Here is a 27,098-nt window from a genome sequence, read left to right as displayed (position 1 = left end):
GAAGCTGTGTTGCAGCCCGTGCGACGGGTGAGTGTGCCCCCTCCACCAAGGGAAGCTGTGTTGCAGCCCGTGCGCCCTGCACCAAGGGACAAAGTGCCTGAGGCTCCCAAATCAACAGGTGCCAGAAGGGGGGGAGTTTGGCACAGGTGTCGAGGGTCCGTCTGCGTCCGTGCGCCGGGAGGAAGTCCGTGAGGTGATTCATTGATTCATTTACATAATGCAATTGAACGTTTTCCACTACGTGAATGAAAAAAACCTATGTTTTGTATATTGTTTGGCATTCTGTTTCTTACGCCAATTTCTGTATGAGCTGCTGCCTCCTCAGTGCATCAGCCGGGGCAGGTGCTCCATTGGGTGGTGGGTTAGGAGGCTCTTGGGGGTCCATTCTAATCTCCACATCCATTTCAATACCATGCCTCAGGGCTATGTTGTGACGCAACCTACGTTTCAGTATTATGCATGTCACCTTTGATTGGGGAGGGAAACCATTCTTAAAACAGGCCAACATTTTATTTCGGTTTGAAATTGCACACTAATGTTCTTGTCAAACAAACCTGCACTACAGTTACTGAGATGTCCCCTTGAAATCTGTTCGCATTTTGTTGCAATGCTAGTGGAAACGATAGAAATCAGCTGATTCCTGATTGTAGCTGATTGCTACAAGATGGACAAGCTTCAACGGGACAGCTCAGTAACCGCAGGGCCAAATTTAAAAACTTTTCAGCTATTTGACCAGAACCTTGTGTGCAAATAGAATTAAATATAAAATGTTGGTATGTTGCTTGAAGTTGACCCATTTATAACTGCATTTAAGTTTTGTAATTTAATAAAATTAAGTTACTTTCTCTGGCTTGTAAAGGAGTTTTCCACCTGACGCGTCAAAGCAACACCACTTGTCCTTCAGCAGTCCGATGGTGCGCTCCACAACCGAACTTGTTCTGCCTTGCGCCAAATTGTAGTGCATTTCCTCTGCTCTTCGGGGATCAGCAAAGGGAGTGAAGCCACATTCAGTGGATAGCCCCGGTCACACCTAATAGGGTAAAACCAATGAGTTACATTATTTTGCACGGTTAATAGGCTATTATACACTGGGGGGAAAAACTCACGAGAAGCCACCCGCCTCCACTCACCAGCTTCTAGACACAGGCCTACTCTGCTGTGGTGCAGAATGAATGAGTCGTGCGTAGACCCTGGCCACTTGGAGCATACATTGAGTAGTTGCATACGGGCATCGCAGATCTGAACATTCAATGAATGGAAGTTCTTCCTGTTATCATATACATGTTCATCTATAGACGGTGCGCGCAAGGCAATATGCGTGCAGTCAACTGCACTTATGACCCCTGGGAAATTAAATGAGCGGACAAACTCTGCTTTGACGCACGCCTGTTCATCGGCTGTAAATGGAAACTAATGTATCTCGTGGACAATATGTGTAGAATCGCCTCAATCACTTGTGGCAGGATGCGGCTGAATGATGGCTGTGATATACCTGACCTGTCACTCATTTCCATCTGGAATGTCCCAGTAGCGAGGAATCCGAGTGGACAGTACTTGGACAGATACGGTGTGGTGTAATCATGCCATACCCGTGTCTTCCTTTCCAGATTAGGGTCTAAATCTGTGGAAAAATCTAACAGAATGTATTTGGAGACGATAGCGATTCATAAACCATGGATCATCATGCGCAAAAAAAGTCATTCCAGTCTCAAACTCTCTCCCTTCTGAAAGCACGGTTTCCAATGTCTTCCAATAACGCAAGAACAGCCATGGTTACTCTTTCTAATTTGACACACTATAACATCGCATCCTGTTTTTAATTCAAAACACCTTGTCTGGCAATTCATTCCTCACACCTTTAATTGATCATTCCTAACAAATTGTTCATAAAGCTAATGCAAAGTTCACCACAGGCTTGGAGGCATATGCGTTCCAAACTGCAATACCCCTACATAACCAGCAGGAAAATTGACTTTGCATAGAGATAAGATCATTTCCACATCAAAGTAAGGTTTTATAAGTAATTACTTATATGTGGTTTTCTGCGTAAATCATACTTAAGATCAAAATTGACTGTATCAGTTTTGTAAATGAGGCCCCTGGAGCTAACTCTGCAAATAGCACTGCTGTGTGATGTAAAAAAAAAAAAAAAAAGTCATAGTCAATCGATTAAAATATAATAATACTCTTAGCAAAAATCTTTATCTTTAACAATATGTATAATCTATGAGAATAGAAAGGTTCAGAACTTTTGTGAAACATCACAGCACAGTTGAAAAATATAAGGCACATAGAACTGGATGGTGTTCAGAGATGCAGTTGAAGTTTACGTACACTTAGGTTGGAGTCATTAAAACTCGTTTTTCAACCACTCCCCAAATGTCTTGTTAACAAACTGTAGTTTTGGCAAGTCGGTTAGGACATCTACAGTGGGGCAAAAAAGTATTTAGTCAGCCACCAATTGTGCAAGTTCTCCCACTTAAAAAGATGAGAGGCCTGTAATTTTCATCATAGGTACACTTCAACTATGACAGACAAAATGAGAAATCCAGAAAATCACATTGTAGGATTTTTAATGAATTTATTTGCAAATTATGGTGGAAAAAAACTTTTGTTATTGACAATACTTAATCTCAATACTTTGTTATATACCCTTTGTTGGCAATGACAGAGGTCAAACGTTTTCTGTAAGTCTTCACAAGGTTTTCACACACTGTTGCTGGTATTTTGGCCCATTCCTCCATGCAGATCTCCTCTAGAGCAGTGATGTTTTGGGGCTGTTGCTGGGCAACACGGACTTTCAACTCCCTCCAAAGATTTTCTATGGGGTTGAGATCTGGAGACTGGCTAGGCCACTTCAGGACCCCTTGAAATGCTTCTTACGAAGCCACTCCTTCGTTGCCCGGGCGGTGTGTTTGGGATCATTGTCATGCTGAAAGACCCAGCCACGTTTCATCTTCAATGCCCTTGCTGATGGTAGGCTTTGTTACTTTGGTCCCAGCTCTCTGCAGGTCATTCACTAGGTCCCCCCGTGTGGTTCTGTGATTTTTGCTCACCGTTCTTGTGATCATTTTGACCCACGGGGTGAGATCTTGCGTGGAGCCCCAGATCGAGGGAGATTATCAGTGGTCTTGTATGTCTTCCATTTCCTAATAATTGCTCCCACAGTTGATTTCTTCAAACCAAGCTGCTTACCTATTGGAGATTCAGTCTTCCCAGCCTGGTGCAGGTCTACATTTTTGTTTCTGGTGTCCTTTGACAGCTCTTTGGTCTTGGCCATAGTGGAGTTTGGAGTGTGACTGTTTGAGGTTGTGGACAGGTGTCTTTTATACTGATAACAAGTTCAAACAGGTGCCATTAATACAGGTAACGAGTGGAGGACAGAGGAGCCTCTTAAAGAAGAAGTTACAGGTCTGTGAGAGCCAGAAATCTTGCTTGTTTGTAGGTGACCAAATTCCACCATAATTTTCAAATAAATTCATTAAAAATCCTACAATGTGATTTTCTGGATTTTTTTTTCTCATTTTGTCTGTCATAGTTGAAATGTACCTATGATGAAAATTACAGGCCTCATCTTTTTAAGTGGGAGAACTTGCACAATTGGTGGCTGACTAAATACTTTTTTGCCCCACTGTACATATACCTATAATTCACAATTGCAGTGGGTCAGGAGTTTACACATACTAAGTTGACTGTGCCTTTAAACAGCTTGTAAAATTCCAGAAAATGATGTCATGGATTTAGAAGCTTCTGATAGGCTAATTGGCATCATTTGAGTCAATTGGAGGTGTACCTGTGGATGTATTTCAAGGCCTACCTTCAAACTCAGTGCCTCTTTGCTTGACATCATAGGAAAATCAAAAGCAATCAGCCAAATTTCCAAACGCCTGAAGGTACCACGTTCATCTGTATAAACAATAGTACGCAAGTATAAACACCATGGGACCACGTAGCCGTCATACCGCTCAGGCAGGAAAAGCGTTCTGTCTCCTAGAGATAAATGTACTTTGGTGCGAGAAGTGCAAATCAATCCCAGAACAACAGCAAAGGACCTTGTGAAGATGCTGGAGGAAACAGGTACAAAAGTATCTATATCCACAGGAAAACGAGTCCTATATCGACATAACCTGAAAGACTGCTCAGCAAGGAAGAAACTGACATAAAAAAGCCAGACTACGGTTTGCAACTGCACATGTGGCCAAAGATCGTACTTTTTGGAGAAATGTCCTCTGGTCTGATGAAACACAAATAGAACTGTTTGGCCATAATGACCTTCGTTATGTTTGGAGGAAAAAGGGGGACGTTTGCAAGCTGAAGAACACCATCCCAACCGTGAAGCACGGGGGGGTGGCAGCATCATGTTGTGGGGGTGCTTTGCTGCAGGAGGGACTGTTGCAATTCACAAAATAAATGGCATCATGAGGTAGGGAAATGATGTGGATATATTGAAACAACGTCTCAAGACATCAGTCAGGAAGTTAAAGCTTGGTCGGAAATGGATCTTCCAAACGGACATTGACCACAAGCATACTTCCAAAGTTGTGGCAAAATGGCTTAAGGACAACAAAGTCAAGGTATTGGAGTGGCCATCACAAAGCCCTGACCTCAATCCCATAGAAAAATTGTGGGCAGAACTGGAAAAAGTGTGTGCGAGCAAGGAGGCCTACAAACCTGACTCAGTTACTCCAGCTCTGTCAGGATTAATGGGCCAACATTCACCCAACTTATTGTGGGAAGGTTACCCAAAACATTTGACCCAAGTTAAACCATTTAAAGGCAATGCTACCAAATACCAATTGAGTGTATGTAAACGTCTGACCCACTGGGAATGTGATGGAAGAAATAAAAGCTGAAATCATTCACTCGACTATAATTCTTACATTTCACATTAAAATATTGTGGTGATCCTAACTGAACTAAGACAGGGAATTTTTACTAGGACTAAATGTCAGGAATTGTGTAAAACTGAGTTGAAATGTATTTGGCTAAAGTGTATGTAAACCTATGACTTCAACTGTAGATGGGAGGGGTTAAGTGGAGCTGAAGAATGGGTCTAAATACAAACCAAAGATAACTATTGTTAATCAGGTGCCACAAAGAGGGACTTCGGAAAAGTGCAGTTGGCTCAGAACAAAAGTACACGGAATGCTAACATTAATGGCATGCATGTCAATCTCTCATGGCTCAAAGTGGAAGCGCGATTTAATTCATCACTACTTGTTTTTGTAAGAGTTGTTGGCAAGCTGAATGACACCCATGCATACCCCACAAGACATACCACCAGAGGTCTCTTCACAGTCCCCAAGTCCAGAACAGACCATGGGAGGCGCACAGTACTACATAGAGCCATGACTACATGGAACTCTATTCCACATCAGGTAACTGATGCAAGCAATAGAATCAGATTTTTTTTTAACTGGTAAAAATACATCTTATGGAACAACGGGGACTGTGAAGAGACACACAAAGGTCCAGACACATGCATACGTACACATTGTGATGTTGTCCAGCTTACTAAAGTGCCTTTGCAACGTCATCACGTGGACACTGCCTGGCACCTGTGTTGGAGCCAATGAGGTATATAAACCCTGGATTACTGACGCTATGTGTTGGCCATTGAGAGTCTTTGATGACACTGGTCAGCCATATGTGCACTCCCCAGTAGGAGCAGTTCTCCATAGAAATGAATGGAATTCTACAGTATTTCAATTAAAGGACAAAATTACATGTATTTCATTATTTTAAACTGTAGTGGGGACAGTAACATTAGTCATCTAAAAAAAAAAAATACTTAAAGGAAAATGTTTTTATATATATATATATATTTTATGTTTAAAATTATAATAACATTTGAAAGTATGCATAAAGGTGTCTGTAATATAGTAAATGTGGCAAAAATGAATGTAGAAGTTAATAAATGTTCCGGAGTTCCAAATTAAGCAGCAGCAGCTGAAAAGATGAGCTCCTACAAATATTGAAATTTAAATGTTTTTTTAGAGTAAAGTACATCGAAAAAAAAAAATCAAAAGAAAACTGCAAACTGAATAGGAGACCAAACAAGCAGCAAACAAAGAAGAAAGGCTTTTGAAAAAGTAACAATTTTTCATAAAATTATACCGTTTTCTTAGCTAGCTAAGTTGTTTACCTGTTGCTAGGCAGTTGCTAGGGACATTCCTGAAAGAAGCTAGCTAGCTAACAAGGAGTGTCTAGTTGGCAGAAGAGAAGAAGGGACAAAGAAGGGACAAAGTGGGACAAAATAAGGACAGAAGAAAAGGGAAAGGGGACATTAAGGTGAAGCAGTCCTCTAAAGACACAAAAGACAATAATACAAGAAACAACACTTCTATTGCCTCTCCCTCTACGATACGCACTTCCGGTTTGGTTTGGAGCGAGTAGTTGCATTCCGCTTTGCTCCACAGGTAGTATTACAGGTAGTATTACATTTCATTTCATTACAGTACAACAGTTTGATTTGTTTGATCTTAGCTGGCTACATAGCCGTCTTTGTATCCAAGATAATTGTGTAGTCTAGAGTAATTGTCGAGGTTACCTAGCCAGTTAGAGGTTACCTAGCCAGCTACACTTTCAAACAAAGTCAACAACGCAGCCACTGCTAGCTAGCCTATTTCACCAGCCAGCAGTACTATATCATTTTAGTCAATAAGATTTTTTGCAACGTAAGCTTAACTTTCTGAACATTCGAGACGTGTAGTCCACTTGTCATTCCAATCTCCTTTGCATTAGCGTAGCCTCTTCTGTAGCCTGTCAACTATGTGTCTGTCTATCCCTGTTCTCTCCTCTCTGCACAGACCATACAAACGCTTCACACCGCGTGGCCGCTGCTACTCTAACCTGGTGGTCCCAGCGCGCACGACCCACGTGGAGTTCCAGGTCTCAGGCAGCCTCTGGAACTGCCGATCTGCGGTCAAAAAGGCAGAGTTCATCTCAGCCTATGCGTCCCTCCAGTCCCTCGACTTCTTGGCACTGACGGAAACATGGATTACCACTGATAACACTGCTACTCCTACTGCTCTCTCCTCGTCTGCCCACGTGTTCTCGCACACCCCGAGAGCTTCTGGTCAGCGGGGTGGTGGCACTGGGATCCTCATCTCTCCCAAGTGGACATTCTCTCTTTCTCCCCTGACCCATCTGTCTATCGCCTCCTTTGAATTCCATGCTGTCACAGTTACCAGCCCTTTCAAGCTTAACATCCTTATCATTTATCGCCCTCCAGGTTCCCTTGGAGAGTTCATCAATGAGCTTGACGCCCTGATAAGTTCCTTTCCTGAGGATGGCTCACCTCTCACAGTTCTGGGTGACTTTAACCTCCCCACGTCTACCTTTGACTCATTCCTCTCTGCCTCCTTCTTTCCACTCCTCTCCTCTTTTGACCTCACCCTCTCACCTTCCCCCCCTACTCACAAGGCAGGCAATACGCTTGACCTCATCTTTACTAGATGCTGTTCTTCCACTAATCTCATTGCAACTCCCCTCCAAGTCTCCGACCACTACCTTGTATCCTTTTCCCTCTCGCTCTCATCCAACACTTCCCACACTGCCCCTACTCGGATGGTATCGCGCCGTCCCAACCTTCGCTCTCTCTCCCCCGCTACTCTCTCCTCTTCCATCCTATCATCTCTTCCCTCTGCTCAAACCTTCTCCAACCTATCTCCTGATTCTGCCTCCTCAACCCTCCTCTCCTCCCTTTCTGCATCCTTTGACTCTCTATGTCCCCTATCCTCCAGGCCGGCTCGGTCCTCCCCTCCTGCTCCGTGGCTCGACGACTCACTGCGAGCTCACAGATCAGGGCTCCGGGCAGCCGAGCGGAAATGGAGGAAAACTCGCCTCCCTGCGGACCTGGCATCCTTTCACTCCCTCCTCTCTACATTCTCCCCTTCTGTCTCTGCTGCTAAAGCCACTTTCTACCACTCTAAATTCCAAGCATCTGCCTCTAACCCTAGGAAGCTCTTTGCCACCTTCTCCTCCCTCCTGAATCCTCCTCCCCCTCCTCCCCCCTCCTCCCTCTCTGCTGATGACTTCGTCAACCATTTTGAAAAGAAGGTCGACGACATCCGATCCTCGTTTGCTAAGTCAAACGACACCGCTGGTTCTGCTCACACTGCCCTACCCTGTGCTTTGACCTCTTTCTCCCCTCTCTCTCCAGATGAAATCTCGCGTCTTGTGACGGCCGGCCACCCAACAACCTGCCCGCTTGACCCTATCCCCTCCTCTCTTCTCCAGACCATTTCCGGAGACCTTCTCCCTTACCTCACCTCGCTCATCAACTCATCCTTGACCGCTGGCTACGTCCCTTCCGTCTTCAAGAGAGCGAGAGTTGCACCCCTTCTGAAAAAACCTACACTCGATCCCTCCGATGTCAACAACTACAGACCAGTATCCCTTCTTTCTTTTCTCTCCAAAACTCTTGAACGTGCCGTCCTTGGCCAGCTCTCCTGCTATCTCTCTCAGAATGACCTTCTTGATCCAAATCAGTCAGGTTTCAAGACTAGTCATTCAACTGAGACTGCTCTTCTCTGTGTCACGGAGGCGCTCCGCACTGCTAAAGCTAACTCTCTCTCCTCTGCTCTCATCCTTCTAGACCTATCGGCTGCCTTTGATACTGTGAACCATCAGATCCTCCTCTCCACCCTCTCCGAGCTGGGCATCTCCGGCGCGGCCCACGCTTGGATTGCGTCCTACCTGACAGGTCGCTCCTACCAGGTGGCGTGGCGAGAATCTGTCTCCGCACCACGTGCTCTCACCACTGGTGTCCCCCAGGGCTCTGTTCTAGGCCCTCTCCTATTCTCGCTATACACCAAGTCACTTGGCTCTGTCATATCCTCACATGGTCTCTCCTATCATTGCTATGCAGACGACACACAATTAATCTTCTCCTTTCCCCCCTCTGATAACCAGGTGGTGAATCGCATCTCTGCATGTCTGGCAGACATATCAGTGTGGATGACGGATCACCACCTCAAGCTGAACCTCGGCAAGACGGAGCTGCTCTTCCTCCCGGGGAAGGACTGCCCGTTCCATGATCTCGCCATCACGGTTGACAACTCCATTGTGTCCTCCTCCCAGAGTGCTAAGAACCTTGGCGTGATCCTGGACAACACCCTGTCGTTCTCAACTAACATCAAGGCGGTGACCCGTTCCTGTAGGTTCATGCTCTACAACATTCGCAGAGTACGACCCTGCCTCACGCAGGAAGCGGCGCAGGTCCTAATCCAGGCACTTGTCATCTCCCGTCTGGATTACTGCAACTCGCTGTTGGCTGGGCTCCCTGCCTGTGCCATTAAACCCCTACAACTCATCCAGAACGCCGCAGCCCGTCTGGTGTTCAACTTTCCCAAGTTCTCTCACGTCACCCCGCTCCTCCGCTCTCTCCACTGGCTTCCAGTTGAAGCTCGCATCCGTTACAAGACCATGGTGCTTGCCTACGGAGCTGTGAGGGGAACGGCACCTCCGTACCTTCAGGCTCTGATCAGGCCCTACACCCAAACAAGGGCACTGCGTTCATCCACCTCTGGCCTGCTCGCCTCCCTACCTCTGAGGAAGTACAGTTCCCGCTCAGCCCAGTCAAAACTGTTCGCTGCTCTGGCACCCCAATGGTGGAACAAACTCCCTCACGACGCCAGGTCAGCGGAGTCAATCACCACCTTCCGGAGACACCTGAAACCCCACCTCTTTAAGGAATACCTAGGATAGGATAAAGTAATCCTTCTAACCCCCCCCCCCCCCTTAAAAGAGTTAGATGCACTATTGTAAAGTGGTTGTTCCACTGGATATCATAAGGTGAATGCACCAATTTGTAAGTCGCTCTGGATAAGAGCGTCTGCTAAATGACTTAAATGTAAATGTAATGTAAATGCATATAGAGTACCACAGTATGACTCATAATAGGCAAAGGTAAGAATCTCAGATGAACTATCTAATGTTAGCTAAATGTAGTAATTAATAAATTGACAATCTCTTTAAATTGACAATTCAGTGAACTGTCTTGTGCAAAAACAAATGTTGGCACATACCTGGTGTCAGCTAGAGATGACGTGCAGGAGTTTGCAAGGATCTGTAGTTTTGCATGATGTCTACTTTGATGCCAATTAGCTTTTTAGAATCTGAGTGTAAATAGAGCCAAATATATTGATAAGTCACCTTGTCCAAGAGATTTACATGGTTATCAAAATGTCATGCCAGGGTAAACCCACATGGAACACAGCCCTTTATTTTAAGTGATTCTAAAATCCCCGATGGGACAAATTAATGGTGGAAAAACGATTGGAACCATTTCCCTGTTTGACAGCTAGGTTTTATGGGTATTATGTCACCTCCAATGTGGGTTTCCATAGGTTCCAAAATATTTTTTACAACTGTGGGAGTGCCAAGATGGAGGCACGGTGGCTTTAACACAGAGCCCCCTATCAGTCATCTCGTGTATATATATTTAAATCATTGGTTGGAGCTCCCCTTGTGGGATTCGACTGGTTTATGCTCATCAAGGACCACAAGACTGCAAGAATTCCTTTAATTCATCACAGCTGAACTGTTTCATGCAAGTAAAATCATCGAGGTATTACATTGGACAAATTCACGGTTGTGCTTGTGTACAACTTAGGACTTTTTGTTGTTGTATTGATTTAATTCATTTGTGATTCATTATCTGTATTGTTAAATTGAGTATTTCACACCATAAAGTCATTATTGAAATAATTTTACTCCTGAAAGAAAATAATATAAATTCATACTAATTCATGAGTGTGGTTACTATCGTAATACATATTAACACATTGAGGTTATTAGGAGTGCACAGCCCAATTGAACCCTTTACTTATTTTAAAAGCAAACAGTACTTTCAAGGATTACAATAGCACTTTTGATAGCGCACAGGGCTGCAGCCCGGAAGGTTGTGGGTTCACAGACCACAGCAGACAACCTCACCCTCCTTATCCGTTATAGCCTACAACCTTCCGGGTTGAGTTCTTGGTGCTAGCATTAAAATAAAATCTTATTTAAAACAGGGTTTGTCAAACTCCCTATATCTATAGCACTGGGACAGACAACTAGCCCTGATTTTTCCAGCAGCATATCAACATTTAATTCCAAATTTGTGCATATAGATTGTCTGAAAATGTTCCCTTGACTTGCAAAGTTTTGCAGAACATCCAGGAGGAGTAGCCTACGATTCACAGGCCTAGACAAATGAATGTAGCCAATCAATACTTATTTCCAGTCAATGTAAATAGCCTATCATATTTAGGAAGTACATTTTCTTAGAAATATAATTTGTGCTTCTCCGAGCATGCACTTTGTATAGGCTATGGATTATTTGAATGAGACCACACTAAATATTCCGCACTTGACAATGTCCGCCCAGCAGAGAATCAGAGATTATTGGTGGCATCGAGCACACATAACAAGCAACTAATTCTAAAACACTGAGAAATAATGAAATTATTTACTTATGCGACACTTTTACTGCCAGTAAATAGTGTATGTACATTTTCATAAATGTTGTGCTTGTGTCCAACAGTGTCCAACAGACACCACATCAGCTCATAAGATTGTGTGATAAGATGTTGCCTTGATCACCTAAATTCTTAACTGAGGAATGTAACGCTCTTCGTCTGTCTTGTAAAACACATCATTATTCAATATAAATAAACAAAACATTTAAATCTAATTTACACTGAAGCTCTTATTTCCAGCTACATTAGATTGGCGCCGTCCATTCTGAGCTATGATGGTGAGTTGGAGAGAGGTGGCCAGAGTTTGAGTGGAGGAATCGACTTTCCCCATTAACATGTCCTTTTGCTCCCTCAGCTAAAGAGAGAAAAAGAAGGAGTGGAATTAGTCATCCTTGTTTCATGAGGAACCAAAACTACAGAAAAGGAAACAAGCCCGCAACGTGACCCTGCTGCAACCAACATAACTGATATCTGCAAGTAAAGCACAGTGTGTGTGTGGCGTGCATTCATAATGGTGTAATGTTACACAGGGTTTAAGTCAAGCAACACAAACTGTATCTATTTTAAAATTTAAGCTGCTGAATTAGTTACCTTCTCTGTAGTTATTTTCTAACTCGACAGCGAGATCGTTTAGCATAATCTTTCTCAGAATCTTCACTGTGATTCTCACAGCTCCGTCAGGACTGTACTTGTCCACCATCTTGTCCACTATGTCTTTCCTGTCACCTTTCTTCAGCTGGTCCTTTGGGATGGGATCGAAGACTTCCAACTTCCCCTTAGTCAGGTGCCACTGAAACTGCTGCAGCTTTACTTCGTTTAGTCGCTGCAGAATAAACACTATCATACACTCAACAAGCTGGGTTTCCTGAAACAACAGAGCAGGGGGATTCCTCTTTTAAGAACAGTATAGAAATAGGTCTGACTGATACAAAATCTGCAAACAGCACATGACAACCAAAAAAGGCATTTAGAAAATGTACCACACATGTTTACACACACACACACACCAGCGACGTGCGGTCAGGGTAGGCTACCCCCCCCCCAATATACAGAGCATTCGGAAAGTATTCAGACCCCTTGACTTTTTTTTAAACATTTTGTTACGTTACAGCCTTATTCTAAAATAGATTTAAAAATCCTCATCAAGCTACACAATACCCCATAATGACAAAGCAAAAACTGTTTTTCTTTAAATTTTTGCACTTTTATATATTTTATATATATATATATGTGTATAAAATATCACATTTACATAAGTATTCAGACCCTTTACTCAGTACTTTGTTGAAGCACCTTTGGCAGCGATTACAGCCTCGAGTCTTCTTGGGTATGACGCTACAAGCTTGGAGTTTTTCCCATTCTTCTCTGCAGATCCTCTCAAGGTCTATCAGGTTGGATGGGGAGTGTTGCTGCACAGCTATTTTCAGGTCTCTCCAGATATGTTCGATCGGGATCAAGGCTCTGGCTGGGCCACTCAAGGACAGAGACTTGTCCCGAAGCCACTCCTGCGTTGTCTTGGCTGTGTGCTTAGGGTCGTTGTGCTTTCGGAAGGTGAACCTTCGCCCAGTCGGAAAAGTCAAGGGGTCTGAATACTTTCCGATAGCACTATGCTCTTCGTCTGTCATGTAAAACACAATTACAAAATATAGAATATATATATACAGTGCCTTAGAATTTTTCCAGATGTGTTACAGCCTGGGATTGAGTTGATTGTTTTTGTCACTGGCCTACACACAATTCCACATAATATAAAAGTGAAATTGTTTTTCTAAATTTTTACAAATTAGTTAAAAATGCAAAGCTGAAATGTATTCAACCCCTTTGTTATGGCAAACCTAAATAAGTCTCGGACTAAAAATGTACTTAACAAGTCACATAAGTTGCATGGACTCACTCTGTGTGCAATAATAGTGTTAACATAATTGTTTCATGATTAACTCATCTCTGTACCCCACACAATTATCTGTAAGGTCCCTCAGTTGAGCAGTGGATTTCAAACACAGATTAAACCACAAAGACCCGGGAGGTTTTCAAATGCCTCGCAAAGGGCGGCACTTATTGGTATATGGGTAAAACATTTAAAAGCAGACATTGAATATTCCTTAAAGCATTAATGGCTGTGATAGGTGAAAACTGAGGATGGATCAACAACATTATATTTACTCAACAATACTAACCTAATTGACAGAGATAAAAGAAGGAAGCCTGTACAGAATAAAATATTCCAAAACATGCTTCCTTTTTTCAACAAAGCACTGAAGTAATCAGTCCCTCTAGGATTCCGCGATCGCATAATTCAATGCAAAATCAACCAATCGGCGCATATTATGCGAGAGCTTGTAATTTTGACCAATTCCTGCACTTTTAGTGAATAAAAGGGTCCAATCAAAAGCGGGTTTGTAATTTTGACCAATTACGGCACTGTTACTGGGGAAAATAGCCCAATCCAACCACACATCAACAAAGTTTTCCCCCTGGCCTGTCAGCTTATTCACGTGCGAAGATGAGTGACTGTTAATGGCTGACAGGCATTACAATGAACATAAATCAATCTCATTTGCCAACAAAAATAACAGCTAAAGACCGTGCGAAACAATTTCCAAATGGTTTAGGAAACTAGAGACAATCAGTCACTTCGAATCATATGAGAATGTCAGAACAGTTCCCACAGCTTTAAACTCTCTGTGCTTTTGTGATCCGTATGAAGTTTTACAATCTTTTCTTTTTAGACATGGAAGAGTACATATCAACCACAACTCTAGTTTTCTGTTCTTTATCTCCCTTACGACGAATGTGTGAGTGGATTATGACAGAGCTGTTTGTTCAGGAAAATAAACAAAATTGAGCACTATAGATGTTTGTAATTGTTTTCATATTATGTATTCTGCCTAAAATCGTCCTAAAACTGAACACATACAGTGGGGCAAAAAAGTATTTAGTCAGCCACCAATTGTGCAAGTTCTCCCACTTAAAAAGATGAGAGAGGCCTGTTCATCATAGGTACACTTCAACTATGACAGACAAAATGAGAGAAAAAAATCCAGAAAATCACATTGTAGGATTTTTTATGAATTTATTTGCAAATTATGGTGGAAAATAAGTATTTGGTCACCTACAAACAAGCAAGATTTCTGGCTCTCACAGACCTGTAACTTCTTCTTTAAGAGGCTCCTCTGTCCTCCACTCGTTACCTGTATTAATGGCACCTGTTTGAACTTGTTATCAGTATAAAAGACACCTGTCCACAACCTCAAACAGTCACACTCCAAACTCCACTATGGCCAAGACCAAAGAGCTGTCAAAGGACACCAGAAACAAAATTGTAGACCTGCACCAGGCTGGGAAGACTGAATCTGCAATAGGTAAGCAGCTTGGTTTGAAGACTGTGGGAGCTATTATTAGGAAATGGAAGACATACAAGACCACTGATAATCTCCCTCGATCTGGGGCTCCACGCAAGATCTCACCCCGTGGGGTCAAAATGATCACAAGAACGGTGAGCAAAAATCCCAGAACCACACGGGGGGACCTAGTGAATGACCTGCAGAGAGCTGGGACCAAAGTAACAAAGCCTACCATCAGTAACACACTACGCCGCCAGGGACTCAAATCCTGCAGTGCCAGATGTGTCCCCCTGCTTAAGCCAGTACATGTCCAGGCCCGTCTGAAGTTTGCTAGAGAGCATTTGGATGATCCAGAAGAAGATTGGGAGAATGTCAGATGAATCCAAAATAGAACTTTTTGGTAAAAACTCAACTCGTTGTGTTTGGAGGACAAAGAATGCTGAGTTGCATCCAAAGAACACCATACCTACTGTGAAGCATGGGGGTGGAAACATCATGCTTTGGGGCTGTTTTTCTGCAAAGGGACCAGGACGACTGATCCGTGTAAAGGAAAGAATGAATGGGGCCATGTATCGTGAGATTTTGAGTGAAAACCTCCGTCCATCAGCAAGGGCATTGAAGATGAAACGTGGCTGGGTCTTTCAGCATGACAATGATCCCAAACACACCACCCGGGCAACGAAGGAGTGGCTTCGTAAGAAGCATTTCAAGGTCCTGGAGTGGCCTAGCCAGTCTCCAGATCTCAACCCCATAGAAAATCTTTGGAGGGAGTTGAAAGTCCGTGTTGCCCAGCAACAGCCCCAAAACATCACTGCTCTAGAGGAGATCTGCATGGAGGAATGGGCCAAAATACCAGCAACAGTGTGTGAAGACTTACAGAAAACGTTTGACCTCTGTCATTGCCAACAAAGGGTATATAACAAAGTATTGAGAAACTTTTGTTATTGACCAAATACTTATTTTCCACCATAATTTGCAAATAAATTCATAAATCCTACAATGTGATTTTCTGGATTTTTTATTTTTTTATTTTGTCTGTCATAGTTGAAGTGTACCTATGATGAACAGGCCTCTCATCTTTTTAAGTGGGAGAACTTGCACAATTGGTGGCTGACTAAATACTTTTTTGCTCCACTGTATGACTTTATTGCTTTTTATGAAATGAACGTGAAAAACACCATTGCAAAATGCATTGCAGAATTTCTGAAAAGCTGCTGCAAAATCAAGCATTTTTGGCTGCAGGAATCACCAAAAAATGTCGCAAAATCTTGGAGCGACTGAGTAATACTGCAAAATATATATGTTTAAATTCACTTTTTGTTCTGAATACAAAGTGTTATGTTTGGGACAAATCCAATACAGCACATTACTGAGTACCACTCCACATTTTCAAGCATAGTGGTGGTTGCATCATGTTATAGGTATGCTTGTAATCGTTAAGTACTGGGGAGTTTTTTTAGGATGAAAAAGAATGTAGCTAAGAACAGGCAAAGTCACTAGAGGAAAACTTGGTTCAGTCTACTTTCCACCAGACACTGGGAAATTAATTCACCTTTCAGCAGGACAATAAGCTGAAACACAAAACCAAATCTACACTGGAGTTGCTTACCAAGAAGACAGTGAATGTTCCTGAGTGATCGAGTTTCAGTTTTGACTTAAATCTGCTTGAAAATTTATGGCAAGACTTAAATCGTTGTCTCGCAATGATCAACAACCAATTTGACAGAGCTTGAATAATTTTAAAAAGAATAATGGGCAAATATTGTACAAATCAGGGTGTGCAAAGCTCTTAGAGACTTACCCAGAAAAACTCACAGGTGTAATCACTGCCGAAGGTGATTTTAACATGTATTGACTCAAGACTATTAATTATGTAAATTAGATATTTCTGTATTACAATTTCAATAAATTTGCCAACATTTCAAAAAATGTCCTGCAAAATGACCTCCAGCAGGCCACAAATGTGCATGTGTCAGCATATGGTCTCACAAGGGCTCTGAGGATCTCATCTCGGTACCTAAAGGCAGTCAGGCTACCTCTGGCGAGCACATGGAGGGCTGTGAGGCCCCACAAAGAAATGCCACCCCACACCATGACTGACCCACCGCCAAACTGGTCATGCTGGGGGATGTTGCAGGCAGCAGAACGTTCTCCACGGCGTCTCCAGACTCTGTCACGTGCTCATGTGCTCAGTGTGAACCTGCTTTCATCTGTGACGAGCACAGGGCGCCAGTGGCGAATTTGCCAATCTTGGTGTTCTCTGGCAAATGCCAAACGTCCTGCACGGTGTTGGGCTGTAAGCACAACCCCCACCTGTGGACATCGGGCCCTCATACCACCCTCATGGAGTCTGTTTCTGACCGTTTGAGCAGACACATGCACATTTGTGGCCTGCTGGAGGTCATTTTGCAGGGCTCTGGCAGTGCTCCTCCTTGCACAAAGGCGGAGGTAGCGGTCCTGCTGCTGGGTTGTTGCCCTCCTCCACGTCTCCTGATGTACTGGCCTGTCTCCTGGTAGCGCCTCCATGCTCTGGACACTACGCTGACAGACACAGCAAACCTTCTTGCCACAGCTCGCATTGATGTTCCATCCTGGATGAGCTGCACTACCTGAGCCACTTGTGTGGGTTGTAGACTCCGTCTCATGCTACCACTAGAGTGAGAGCACCGCCAGCATTCAAAAGTGACCAAAACATCAGCCAGGAAGCATAGGAACTGAGAAGTGGTCTGTGGTCACCACCTGCAGAATCACTCCTTTATTGGGGGTGTCTTGCTAATTGCCTATAATTTCCACCTTTTGTCTATTCCATTTGCACAACAGCATGTGAAATTTATTGTCAATCAGTGTTGCTTCCTAAGTGGACAGTTTGATTTCACAGAAGTGTGATTGACTTGGAGTTACATTGTGTTGTTTAATCGTTCCCTTTATTTTTTTGAGCAGTGTATATTCTGGGGTCAATGAAGGGTAGATGGGAACTAGGAATATGGAAAGTTACGGAGAGCAGAAGTTTCATATTCTGTTCCATGTTTCTGATGAGAGAGGTGAAAGGCAATTGTTAGTCTCTGATATGGCAGGCCGGCTGCGGAAATAGGGAGGAGTGAGGAATGCGTCTCGAGATTAAATCAACAGATGAATTGAGAAGAAACCTCTGGGAGGCCTACCACAATGTCTCTCCTACTGTAGTACTATCTCACGCATACATTCCACGCCCACAAAGGTTTTAATAACAGGCAGGGCTGTGACTACACCAGTGAGGAACCAATTACATTTCTGCCTAGCAACAGAGATGGATTGGTTGTCTAGATGTGTAAGGAATTGACCACGCTTATTAGAAGGTTATAAATATATGTGCTTATGTAATCATGCTTTGTCTTTGCAGCTGTATGACCCAGTGGGTGAATAAACTTGGTTTGAGCTTTTTCTAGGTGTCCATTTGAGTTTTTACTGAGATTGTTCAGAACCTAACATTTTGTTTTTCATGTTGGTGTTTGATTTATCAAGCTAGAATTTTGTTTTGATGAGACCATTTTTCAGTCATTTCGATTGTTGATATGGACATTTCGTTAGAACCTTCAACAATTTTGTTGTAATGTTTATGACTGAGCTGAGTTGAGCAGTGTCATTTTGTCAGATGATATAAAATATGCGGCCATTGGAGGCTATCGCTTGTGTACCTTGGCAACATTAGTATTTAGGCCTTCATTTAGCGAAAACTGTCAATTTCAGTTAATAGCCTACGAGTGTATGTCACTCTGGTTGTTGGAGCTACAGTTGAAGTCGGAGGTTTACATACACTTAGGTTGGAGTCATTACAACTCGTTTTTCAACCACTCCACAAATTTCTTGCTAACAAACTATAGTTTTGGCAGTTTGGTTAGGACATCTACTTTGTGCATGACACTAGTAATTTTTCCAACAATTGTTTACAGACAGATTATTTCACTTATAATTCACTGTATCACAATTCCAGTGGGTCAGAAGTTTACATACACTAAGTTGACTGTGCATTTAAACAGCTTGGAAAATTCCAGAAAATGATGTAATGGCTTTAGAAGCTTCTGATAGGCTACTTGGCATCATTTGAGTCAATTGGAGGTGTACCTGTGGATGTATTTCAAGGCCTACCTTCAAACTCAGTGCCTCTTTGCTTGACATCATAGGAAAATCAAAAGCAATCAGCCAAGACCTCAGAAAAAAATTGTAGACCTCCACAAGTCTGGTTCATCCTTGGGAGCAATTTCCAAACGCCTGAAGGTACCACGTTCATCTGTACAAACAATAGTATGCAAGTATAAACACCATGGGACCACACAGCCGTTATACCGCTCAGGAAGGAAACACGTTCTGTCTCCTAGAGATGAATGTACTTTGGTGCGAGAAGTGCAAATCAATCCCAGAACAACAGCAAAGGACCTTGTGAAGACGCTGGAGGAAACAGGTACAAAAGTATCTATATCCACAGGAAAACGAGTCCTATATCGACAACCTGAAAGGCCGCTCAGCAAGGAAGAAGCCACTGCTCCAAAACCACCATTAAAAAAAGCCAGACTACGGTTTGCAACTGCGCATGGGGACAAAGATCATACTTTTTGGAGGAATGTCCTCTGGTCTGATGAAACAAAAATAGAACTGTTTGGCCATAATGACCATCGTTATGTTTGGAGGAAAAAGGGGGAGGCTTGCAAGCCTAAGAACACCGTCCCAACTGTGAAGCACTGGGGTGGCAGCATCATGTTTGGGGGGTGCTTTGCTGCAGGAGGGACTGGTGCACTTCACAAAATAGATGGCATCATGAGGAAGGAAAATTATGTGGATATATTGAAGCAACATCTCAAGACATCAGTCAGGAAGTTAAAGCTTGGTCGCAAATGGGTCATCCAAATGGACAATGACCCCAAGCATACTTCCAAAGTTGTGGCAAAATGGCTTAAGGACAGCAAAGTCAAGGTATTGGAGTGGCCATCACAAAGCCCTGACCTCAATCCCATAGAAAATGTGTGGGCCGAACTGAAAAAGCATGTGTGAGCAAGGAGGCCTACAAACCTGACTCAGCTACACCAGCTCTGTCAGGAGGAATTGGCCAAAATTCACCCAACTTATTGTGGGAAGCTTGTGGAAGGCTACCCGAAACGTTTGACCCAAGTAAAACAATTTTAGGCAATGCTACCAAATATTAACTGAGTGCATGTAAACTTCTGACCCACTGGGAATGTGATGAAAGAAATAAAAGCTGCTCTCTATTATTCTGACATTTCACATTCTTAAAATAAAGTGGTGATCCTAACTGACCTAAAACAGGGAATTATTTTACTAGGATTAAATGTCAGGAATTGTGAAACTGAGTTTAATGTATTTGGCTAAGGTGTATGTAAACTTCCGACTTCAACTGTATATGTTGTATGGTGAACTTGGGCTTCAGCAAAGTTTATTTGTGAGTAAATCTGGCTTTGATAATAGACAGTGCCTACCCAGCCACCGACCTCACGTCACTGACACACACACACACACACACACACAAGCACATATGGTGCAGCATACTGCACTTCCTGTATGTGGTTTACTCACAATTATGTTTGACACCTCAGACATGGCCAAGTCTTACCTTCATGATCAGTTCCTTCTGCTTCTCCTTCAGCCTAGTGATCTCCAGTTGAATATGCTCCACTCTAGACGGGGCCAACCTAGACACCAAAACAGTCAAGTCACACATTGCTCCCCTACACCACCTCATCATGCTGTGTTCCATATTTCTTTCACTTAGCTCAGGAAAATAATATTCGGATACACTTACATTCCAGCTGAGTCCCTGATCAGCTCATCCCACTCAGCCTGTGTCTACACACACACACACAAAATCAAATCAAAGTTTATTGGTCACATACACATGGTTAGCAGATATTATTGCAAGTGTAGCGAAATGCTTATGTTTCTAAATTCAGCAAAAAAAGAAACGTTACTTTTTTAGGACCCTGTCTTTCAAAGATAATTTGTAAAAATCCAAGTAACTTCACAGATCTTCATTGTAAAGGGTTTAAAAACTGTTTCCCATGCTTGTTCAATGAACCATAAACAATTAATGAACATGCACCTGTGGAACGGTCGTTAAGACACTAACAGCTTACAGACGGTAGGCAGTTAAGGTCACAGTTATGAAAACTTAGGACACCAAAGAGGCCTTTCTACTGACTAAAAAACACCAAAAGAAAGATGCCCAGGGTCTCTGCTCATCTGCGTGAACGTGCCTTAGGCATGCTGCAAGGAGGCATGAGGACTGCAGATGTGGCCAGGGCAATAAATTGCAATGTCCGTACTGTGAGACGCCTAAGACAGCGCTACAGGGAGACAGGACGGACAGCTGATCGTCCTTGCAGTGGCAGAACACGTGTAACAACACCTGCACAGGATTGGTATATCTGAAAATCACACCTGCGGGACAGGTACAGGATGGCAACAACTGCCCGAGTTACACCAGGAACGCACAAACTCTCCATCAGTGCTCAGACTGTCTGCAATAGGCAGAGAGAGGCTGGACTGAGGGCTTGTAGGCCTGTTGTAAGGCAGGTCCTCACCAGACCTCACCGGCAACAATGTTGCCTATGGGCACAAACCCACCGTCACTGGACGAGACAGGACTGGCAAAAAGTGCTCTTCACTGACGAGTCGCGGTTTTGTCTCACAAGGGGTGATGGTCGGATTGAATGAGCCTTACACCGAGGCCTGTACTCTGGAGCGGGATCGATTTGGAGGTGGAGGGTCCGTCATGGTCTGGGGCGGTGTGTCACAGCATCATCGGACTTAGCTTGTTGTCATTGCAGGAAATCTCAACGCTGTGCGTTACAGGGAAGACATCCTACTCCCTCATGTGGTACGCTTCCTGCAGGCTCATCGTGACATGACCCTCCAGCATGACAATGCCACCAGCCATACTGCTCGTTCTGTGCGTGATTTCCTGCAAGACAGGAATGTTAGTGTTCTGCCATGGCCAACGAAGAGCCCGGATCTCAATCCCATTGAGCACGTCTGGGACCTGTTGGATCGGAGGGTGAGGGCTAGGGCCATTCCCCCCCAGAAATGTCCGGGAACTTGCAGGTGCCTTAGTGGAAGAGTGGGGTAACATCTCACAGCAAGAACTTGCAAATCTGGTGCAGTCCATGAGGAGGAGATGCACTGCAGTACTTAATGCAGCTGGTGGCCACACCAGATACTGACTATTACTTTTGATTTTGACCCCCCCCCAACCCCCCCCCCCCCCCTTTGTTCAGGGACACATTATTAAATTTCTGTTAGTCACATGTCTGTGGAACTTGTTCAGTTTATGTCTCAGTTGTTGAATCTTGTTATGTTAATACAAATATTTACACATGTTAAGTTTGCTGAAAATATACGCAGTTGACAGTGAGAGGACATTTCTTTTTTTTTGCTGAGTTTAGATCTGACAGCGCAGCAGTATCTAACAGGTAATATCTAACAATTCCACAATAAAACCTAATATCTAACAAATTCCAGAACAAAACCTAATACACACAATCTAGTAAAGGAACAGGGTAAGAATATATAAGTATAATATATGGATGAGCAGTGACAGAGCGGCTAAGCTGCAATAGATAGTAAAGAATAGATAATGACGGATACAGTATACATTAGATACATATGAGATGAGTAATGCGAGATATGTAAACATTCTTAAAGTGGCATTATTTAAATGACTAGTATTCCATTTATTAAAGTGGCCGATGACATCAAGTCTGTAGGTAGGCAGCCGCCTCTCTGTGCTAGTGGTGGCTGTTTAACAATCTGATGGCCTTGAGATAGAAGCTGTTTTTCAATCTCTCTGTCCCAGCGTTGATGCACTTTTACTGACCTCGCCTTCTGGTTGGAAGCGGGGGTGAACAGACAGTGGCTCGGGTGTTTATTGTCCTTGATGATCTTTTTTGTCTTCCTTTGACATTGGGTGTTGTAGGTGTCCTGGAGGGCAGGTAGTTTGCCCCCGGTGATGTGTTGTGCAGACCGCACCACCCTCTGGAAAGCCTTGTGGTTGTGGGAGGTGCAGTTGCCGTACCAGGCGGTGATACAGCCCGACAGGATGCTCTCAATTGTGCACCTGTAAAAGTTAGTGAGGGTTTTCGGTTACAAGCCACATTTTTTTCAGCCTCCTGAGGTTGAAGAGGCGCCTTCTTCACCACACTGTCTGTGTGCGTGGATCATTTCAGTTTGTCGGTGATATGAACACAGGAACTTAAAACTTTCCACCTTCTCCACTGCTGTCCTGTCGATGTGGATAAGGGGGTGCTCCCTTTGTTGTTTCCTGAAGTCAATGATCATCTCTTTTGTTTTGCTGACATTGAGTGAGAGGTTATTTTCCTGACACCACACTCCGAGGGCCCTCACCTCCTCCCTGTAGGCTGTCTTGTCATTGTTGTTAATCAAGCCTACCACTGTTGTGTCGTCTGCAAACTTGATGATTGAGTTGGAGATGTGCATGGTCACGCAGTCGTGGGTGAACAGGGAGTACAGGAGGGGGCTGAGAACGCACCCTTTTGGGGCCCCAGTGTTGAGGATCAGCGGAGTGGACATGTTGTTTCCTACCTTCACCACATGGGGGCGGCCCGTCAGGAAGTCCAGGACCCAGTTGCACAGGGCAGGGTTGAGACCCAGGGTCTCAAACTTAATGATGAGTTTGGAGGGTACAATGGTGTTGAATGCTGAGCTGTAGTCAATGAACAGCATTCTTACATAGGTATTCCTCTTGTCCAGGTGGGATAGGGCAGTTTGCAGTGTGATGGCGATTGCATCATCTGTGGACCTATTGGGGCGGTAAGCAAATTGAAGTGGTGACAGGTAGGTGACAGGTAGGGTGGAGGTGATATGATCCTTGACTAGTCTCTCAAAGCACTTCATGATGACAGAAGTGTTTGCTACGGGGCGATAGTCATTTAGTTCAGTTACCTTAGCTCTCTTGGGAACAGGAACAATGGTGGCCATCTTGAAGCATGTGGGGACAGCAGACTGAGATAGGGATTGATTGAATATGTCCGTAAACACGCCAGCCAGCTGGTCTGCGCATGCTCTGAGGACACTGCTAGGGATGACGTCTGGATGCCGTTGCGAGTGTTAACACGTTTAAATGTTTTACTCACGTCATACACGGAGAAGGAGAGCCCACAGTCTTTGGTAGCGTCGGTGGCACTGCATTGTCCTCAAAGTTTGCAAAGAAGTTGTTTAATTTGTCTGGAAGCAAGACGTCGATGTCCGCGACGGGGCTGGTTTTCTTTTTGTAATCCGTGATTGTCTGTAGACCCTGCCACATACGTCTCGTGTTTGAGCCATTGAAATTTGACTCCACTTTGTTTCTATACTGACACTCTGCTTGTTTGATCGCCTTACGGAGGGAATAACTACACTGTTTGTATTAGATCATATTTCCAGTCTCCTTGCCATGATTAAACGCGATGGTATGTGCTTTCATCATAATGCTGCCATCAATCCACGGTTTCTGGTTAGGGAAGGTTTTAATGGTCACCGTAGGTACAACATCTCCTATACACTTCCTTATAACTCGCTCACCGAGTCAGCATATACGTCAATGTTATTATCGGAGGCTACCCGGAACATATCCCAGTCCACGTGATTGAAGCAATTGGATTCCAAGCATAGAATCCAATTGGTCAGAACAGCGTTGGATAGACCTAAGCACGGGCGCTTCCTGTTTTAGTTTCTGCCTATAGGAGGGGAGCAAGATGGAGTCATGGTCAGATTGGCCAAAAGGAGGGTGGAGTGTATGCATCACGGAAGTTAGAGTAGCAATGGTCGAGCGTGTTAATTGCTTGTGTACAGCAATCGATATGCTGATAGAATTTAGGTAGCCTTGTTCTCAAATTAGCTTTGTTAAAATCCCCAGCTGCAATAAATACAGCCTCAGGATATATGGTTTCCAGTTTGCATAAAGTCCACTGAAGTTCCTTGATGGCCGTCTTGGTATCCGCTTGCGAGAGGATATACATGGCTGTTACGATAACCGATGAGAGTTCTCTTGGGAGATAATATGGTCAGCATTTAATTGTGAGGAATTCTAGGCCATGTGAACAAAAGGACTTGAGTTCCTGTATGTTGTTACAATTACACCATGAGTCGTTAATCATGAAACATACACCCCAACTTTCTTCTTACTGGAGAGATGTTTATTCCTGTCAGCGCGATGCACTGAAAGTCCTGTTTGGCTGTATGGACTCCGACAGCATGTCCCCAGCTAGCCATGTTTCCGTGAAACAGAGTATGTTACAATCCCAGATATCTCTTTGGAAAGCAACTCTTGCCCAGATTTCGTCGACTTTGTTAACTAGGGACTGGGCATTTGCGAGTAATATACTCGGGAGCGGTGGGTGGTGTTCGTGCATCCGAAGCCTCACTAGAAGACCGCTCTGGCACCCTCTCCTCCGGCAGGGTTGTTTTGGGTCGGCCTCTGGAATTAGTTCAAATGCCCTGGGAGGTGCAGACAAAGGATCTTCTTTGGGAAAGTCGTATTCCTTGTCGTAGTGCTGGTTGTGCTGGTAAGTTGACGTCTCTCTAATATCCAATAGTTCTTCCCGGTTGTATGGAATAACACTTAAGATTTTATAGGCTAACAATGTAATAAATAATACATAAAAAAACAAAATACCGCACAGTTTCCTAAGGACTAGAAGTGAAGCTGCCATCTCTATCGGCGCCATCAGACACACACACTGCATTATGTATATAGCAGTCAGCAGAGAATACTGTGATCTAGATATGTGGTTTATTCAGAATTACATTTGACCCCTCAGAAATGGCACTAGGCTTACCTTCTTGCCCAGATCCTCCAGCTCTTCCCCCAGCCTAGAGGTCACAGACATCAGACGACCACGCTTCCCATCAGACACAGATGACCTGGACACAGGAAACAGTCAATCACTGCTCTGCTCCCCTACACCACCACAACATGTGCTCCTATATTCATGACAATCAGTTCAGAAAAAGTATGCTATACATGACCTAAAGAGCTTCTCTCACATTTCATATGAGCCGCTTGGGACCTCCTCATTCAGTTCATCCCTCTCAGCCTGCTTCCATAACCGCTTCCGAGAGATTGCTACATAGTAACATGACATGGTAAGCATTATTGAGAATCACTGCACTAAAATAAAATATTTCTTAGGTGTAGCTCTACTATTAAAGCCACTTTCAAACTTTCTTCAGTCAGTCAATATAGATATCTCCAAACCAGTTCTACAAACGTCTGTATTACCTGCTTTGTAGTTCTTCTCAAAATCTTCTGAGAGATTGTTCAGGCCCATTTTCCTCAGGATATCCAGTGTGATTCGCACAGCTCCCTCATCGCAGTAACTCTCCACCATCTTATCCACTGTGACCTGTCTGTTAGCGTTCTCCAGCTGGCTCTTTGGGATGCTATCAAATCCATCTAACACATGCCCCTTTAAGTACCACTGAAATGTCTCCAGCTCGCCTGAATCCAGGTGCTGAAAACTCCCCAGCAGCAGTTCGGAAACATTCGCCATTTTAGATCACTAGACATAATCAGAACAGTATAACAATCTAGTTATTTTTACTAGGTAAGCCTGTGGCGGTGAGCATGATAATTGAACATCAACAGTCTGTTCAACAAAGAAACTATGAAAACAAATATATGTTGGTTGATTGTTAAATCATTATTTTGTTGCTTATGTTGATTTTCCTACTAATCAACTAGCCTATTATTGCACTGACCAAGATAGGCCAAGTTAACCCCCCCCAAAAAATGAAATACAATTATGTTATTCTTACCTTTCTGGTAACAGAAATGTTAGCTTTTCCTATAGTTGTTGTGTTCCTCTAGAACGTGAAAAGCTGACTAATACTCAAACTGAAAGGCAGTAGCTATGAGCAGCTTCTCACCACTGATTCTAGTGAGGAGAAAGTTGAAAAGAGTTTCCCAGGATTTAAAGCAGAAGCTTGAAATTTAGTGATAGAAAGTGCCTTTAGCAGTGGATACATAGGAAGAGAAGTTAGAGAGGGGGAGTGGCCAGAAGTTTAGTTTCCCCCCATTTTAGCTCAGCTGCCTGCAGCCCTATTCTGTGAGCACGCAGTGACTCACGGAGCAGGAAGGGGGGGGTTCGAACCGGAAGTGGGGAAAGGGGACAGTAAAAGTCAAAGGATGCGGCAAGGTTAGAGAGTAGGGTCGAAGAGGCAGAGACGGGAGAGATTATAGGATAGAAGAAGAGAGAGTCTTGGGAGAGAGTATATTACTCTAGTAAATATCAGGTCAAGCGTA

At 43.7% G+C, this 27,098-nt stretch overlaps 1 protein-coding gene across 2 annotated transcripts; it reads right to left on the bottom strand.

Moving 5' to 3' along the window:
• Positions 1 to 11,439: 11,439 nt before the first annotated feature.
• On the bottom strand, positions 11,440 to 26,792 carry LOC139574082 (uncharacterized). 2 transcript variants are annotated; one of them, XM_071398245.1, is made up of 8 exons: positions 26,612 to 26,792; positions 26,076 to 26,355; positions 25,841 to 25,919; positions 25,633 to 25,717; positions 20,604 to 20,647; positions 20,415 to 20,493; positions 12,060 to 12,333; positions 11,440 to 11,823 (listed from the first exon to the last, which is right to left on the bottom strand). In XM_071398245.1, the coding sequence occupies exons 2-8, from the start codon at positions 26,344 to 26,346 to the stop codon at positions 11,714 to 11,716; spliced, it is 942 nt and encodes a 313-aa protein (XP_071254346.1). In that variant the 5' UTR covers positions 26,347 to 26,355; positions 26,612 to 26,792; the 3' UTR covers positions 11,440 to 11,713. The 2 variants fall into 2 exon arrangements, with proteins under 2 accessions (XP_071254346.1, XP_071254347.1); XM_071398246.1 differs by having other exon boundaries at positions 11,619 to 11,823; positions 26,076 to 26,307; positions 26,612 to 26,750.
• Positions 26,793 to 27,098: the final 306 nt, after the last annotated feature.

The sequence above is a fragment of the Salvelinus alpinus genome, chromosome 4 (genome assembly GCF_045679555.1).
Source record: "Salvelinus alpinus chromosome 4, SLU_Salpinus.1, whole genome shotgun sequence".
Taxonomy (NCBI): Eukaryota; Metazoa; Chordata; class Actinopteri; order Salmoniformes; family Salmonidae; genus Salvelinus; species Salvelinus alpinus.
This window is presented reverse-complemented; position numbering and strand designations above follow the sequence as displayed.

Excerpts from the sequence above, each read along its gene's own strand:
- LOC139574082 (XM_071398245.1), bottom strand. The coding sequence starts at position 26,346 with ATGGCGAATGTTTCCGAACTGCTGCTGGGGAGTTTTCAGCACCTGGAT. Across the intron at positions 25,920-26,075 it reads TGAGAAGAACTACAAAGCAG|CAATCTCTCGGAAGCGGTTA; the intron begins GTAATACAGACG and ends GTTACTATGTAG. Across the intron at positions 20,494-20,603 it reads ATCAGGGACTCAGCTGGAAT|GTTGGCCCCGTCTAGAGTGG; the intron begins GTAAGTGTATCC and ends TTTGGTGTCTAG.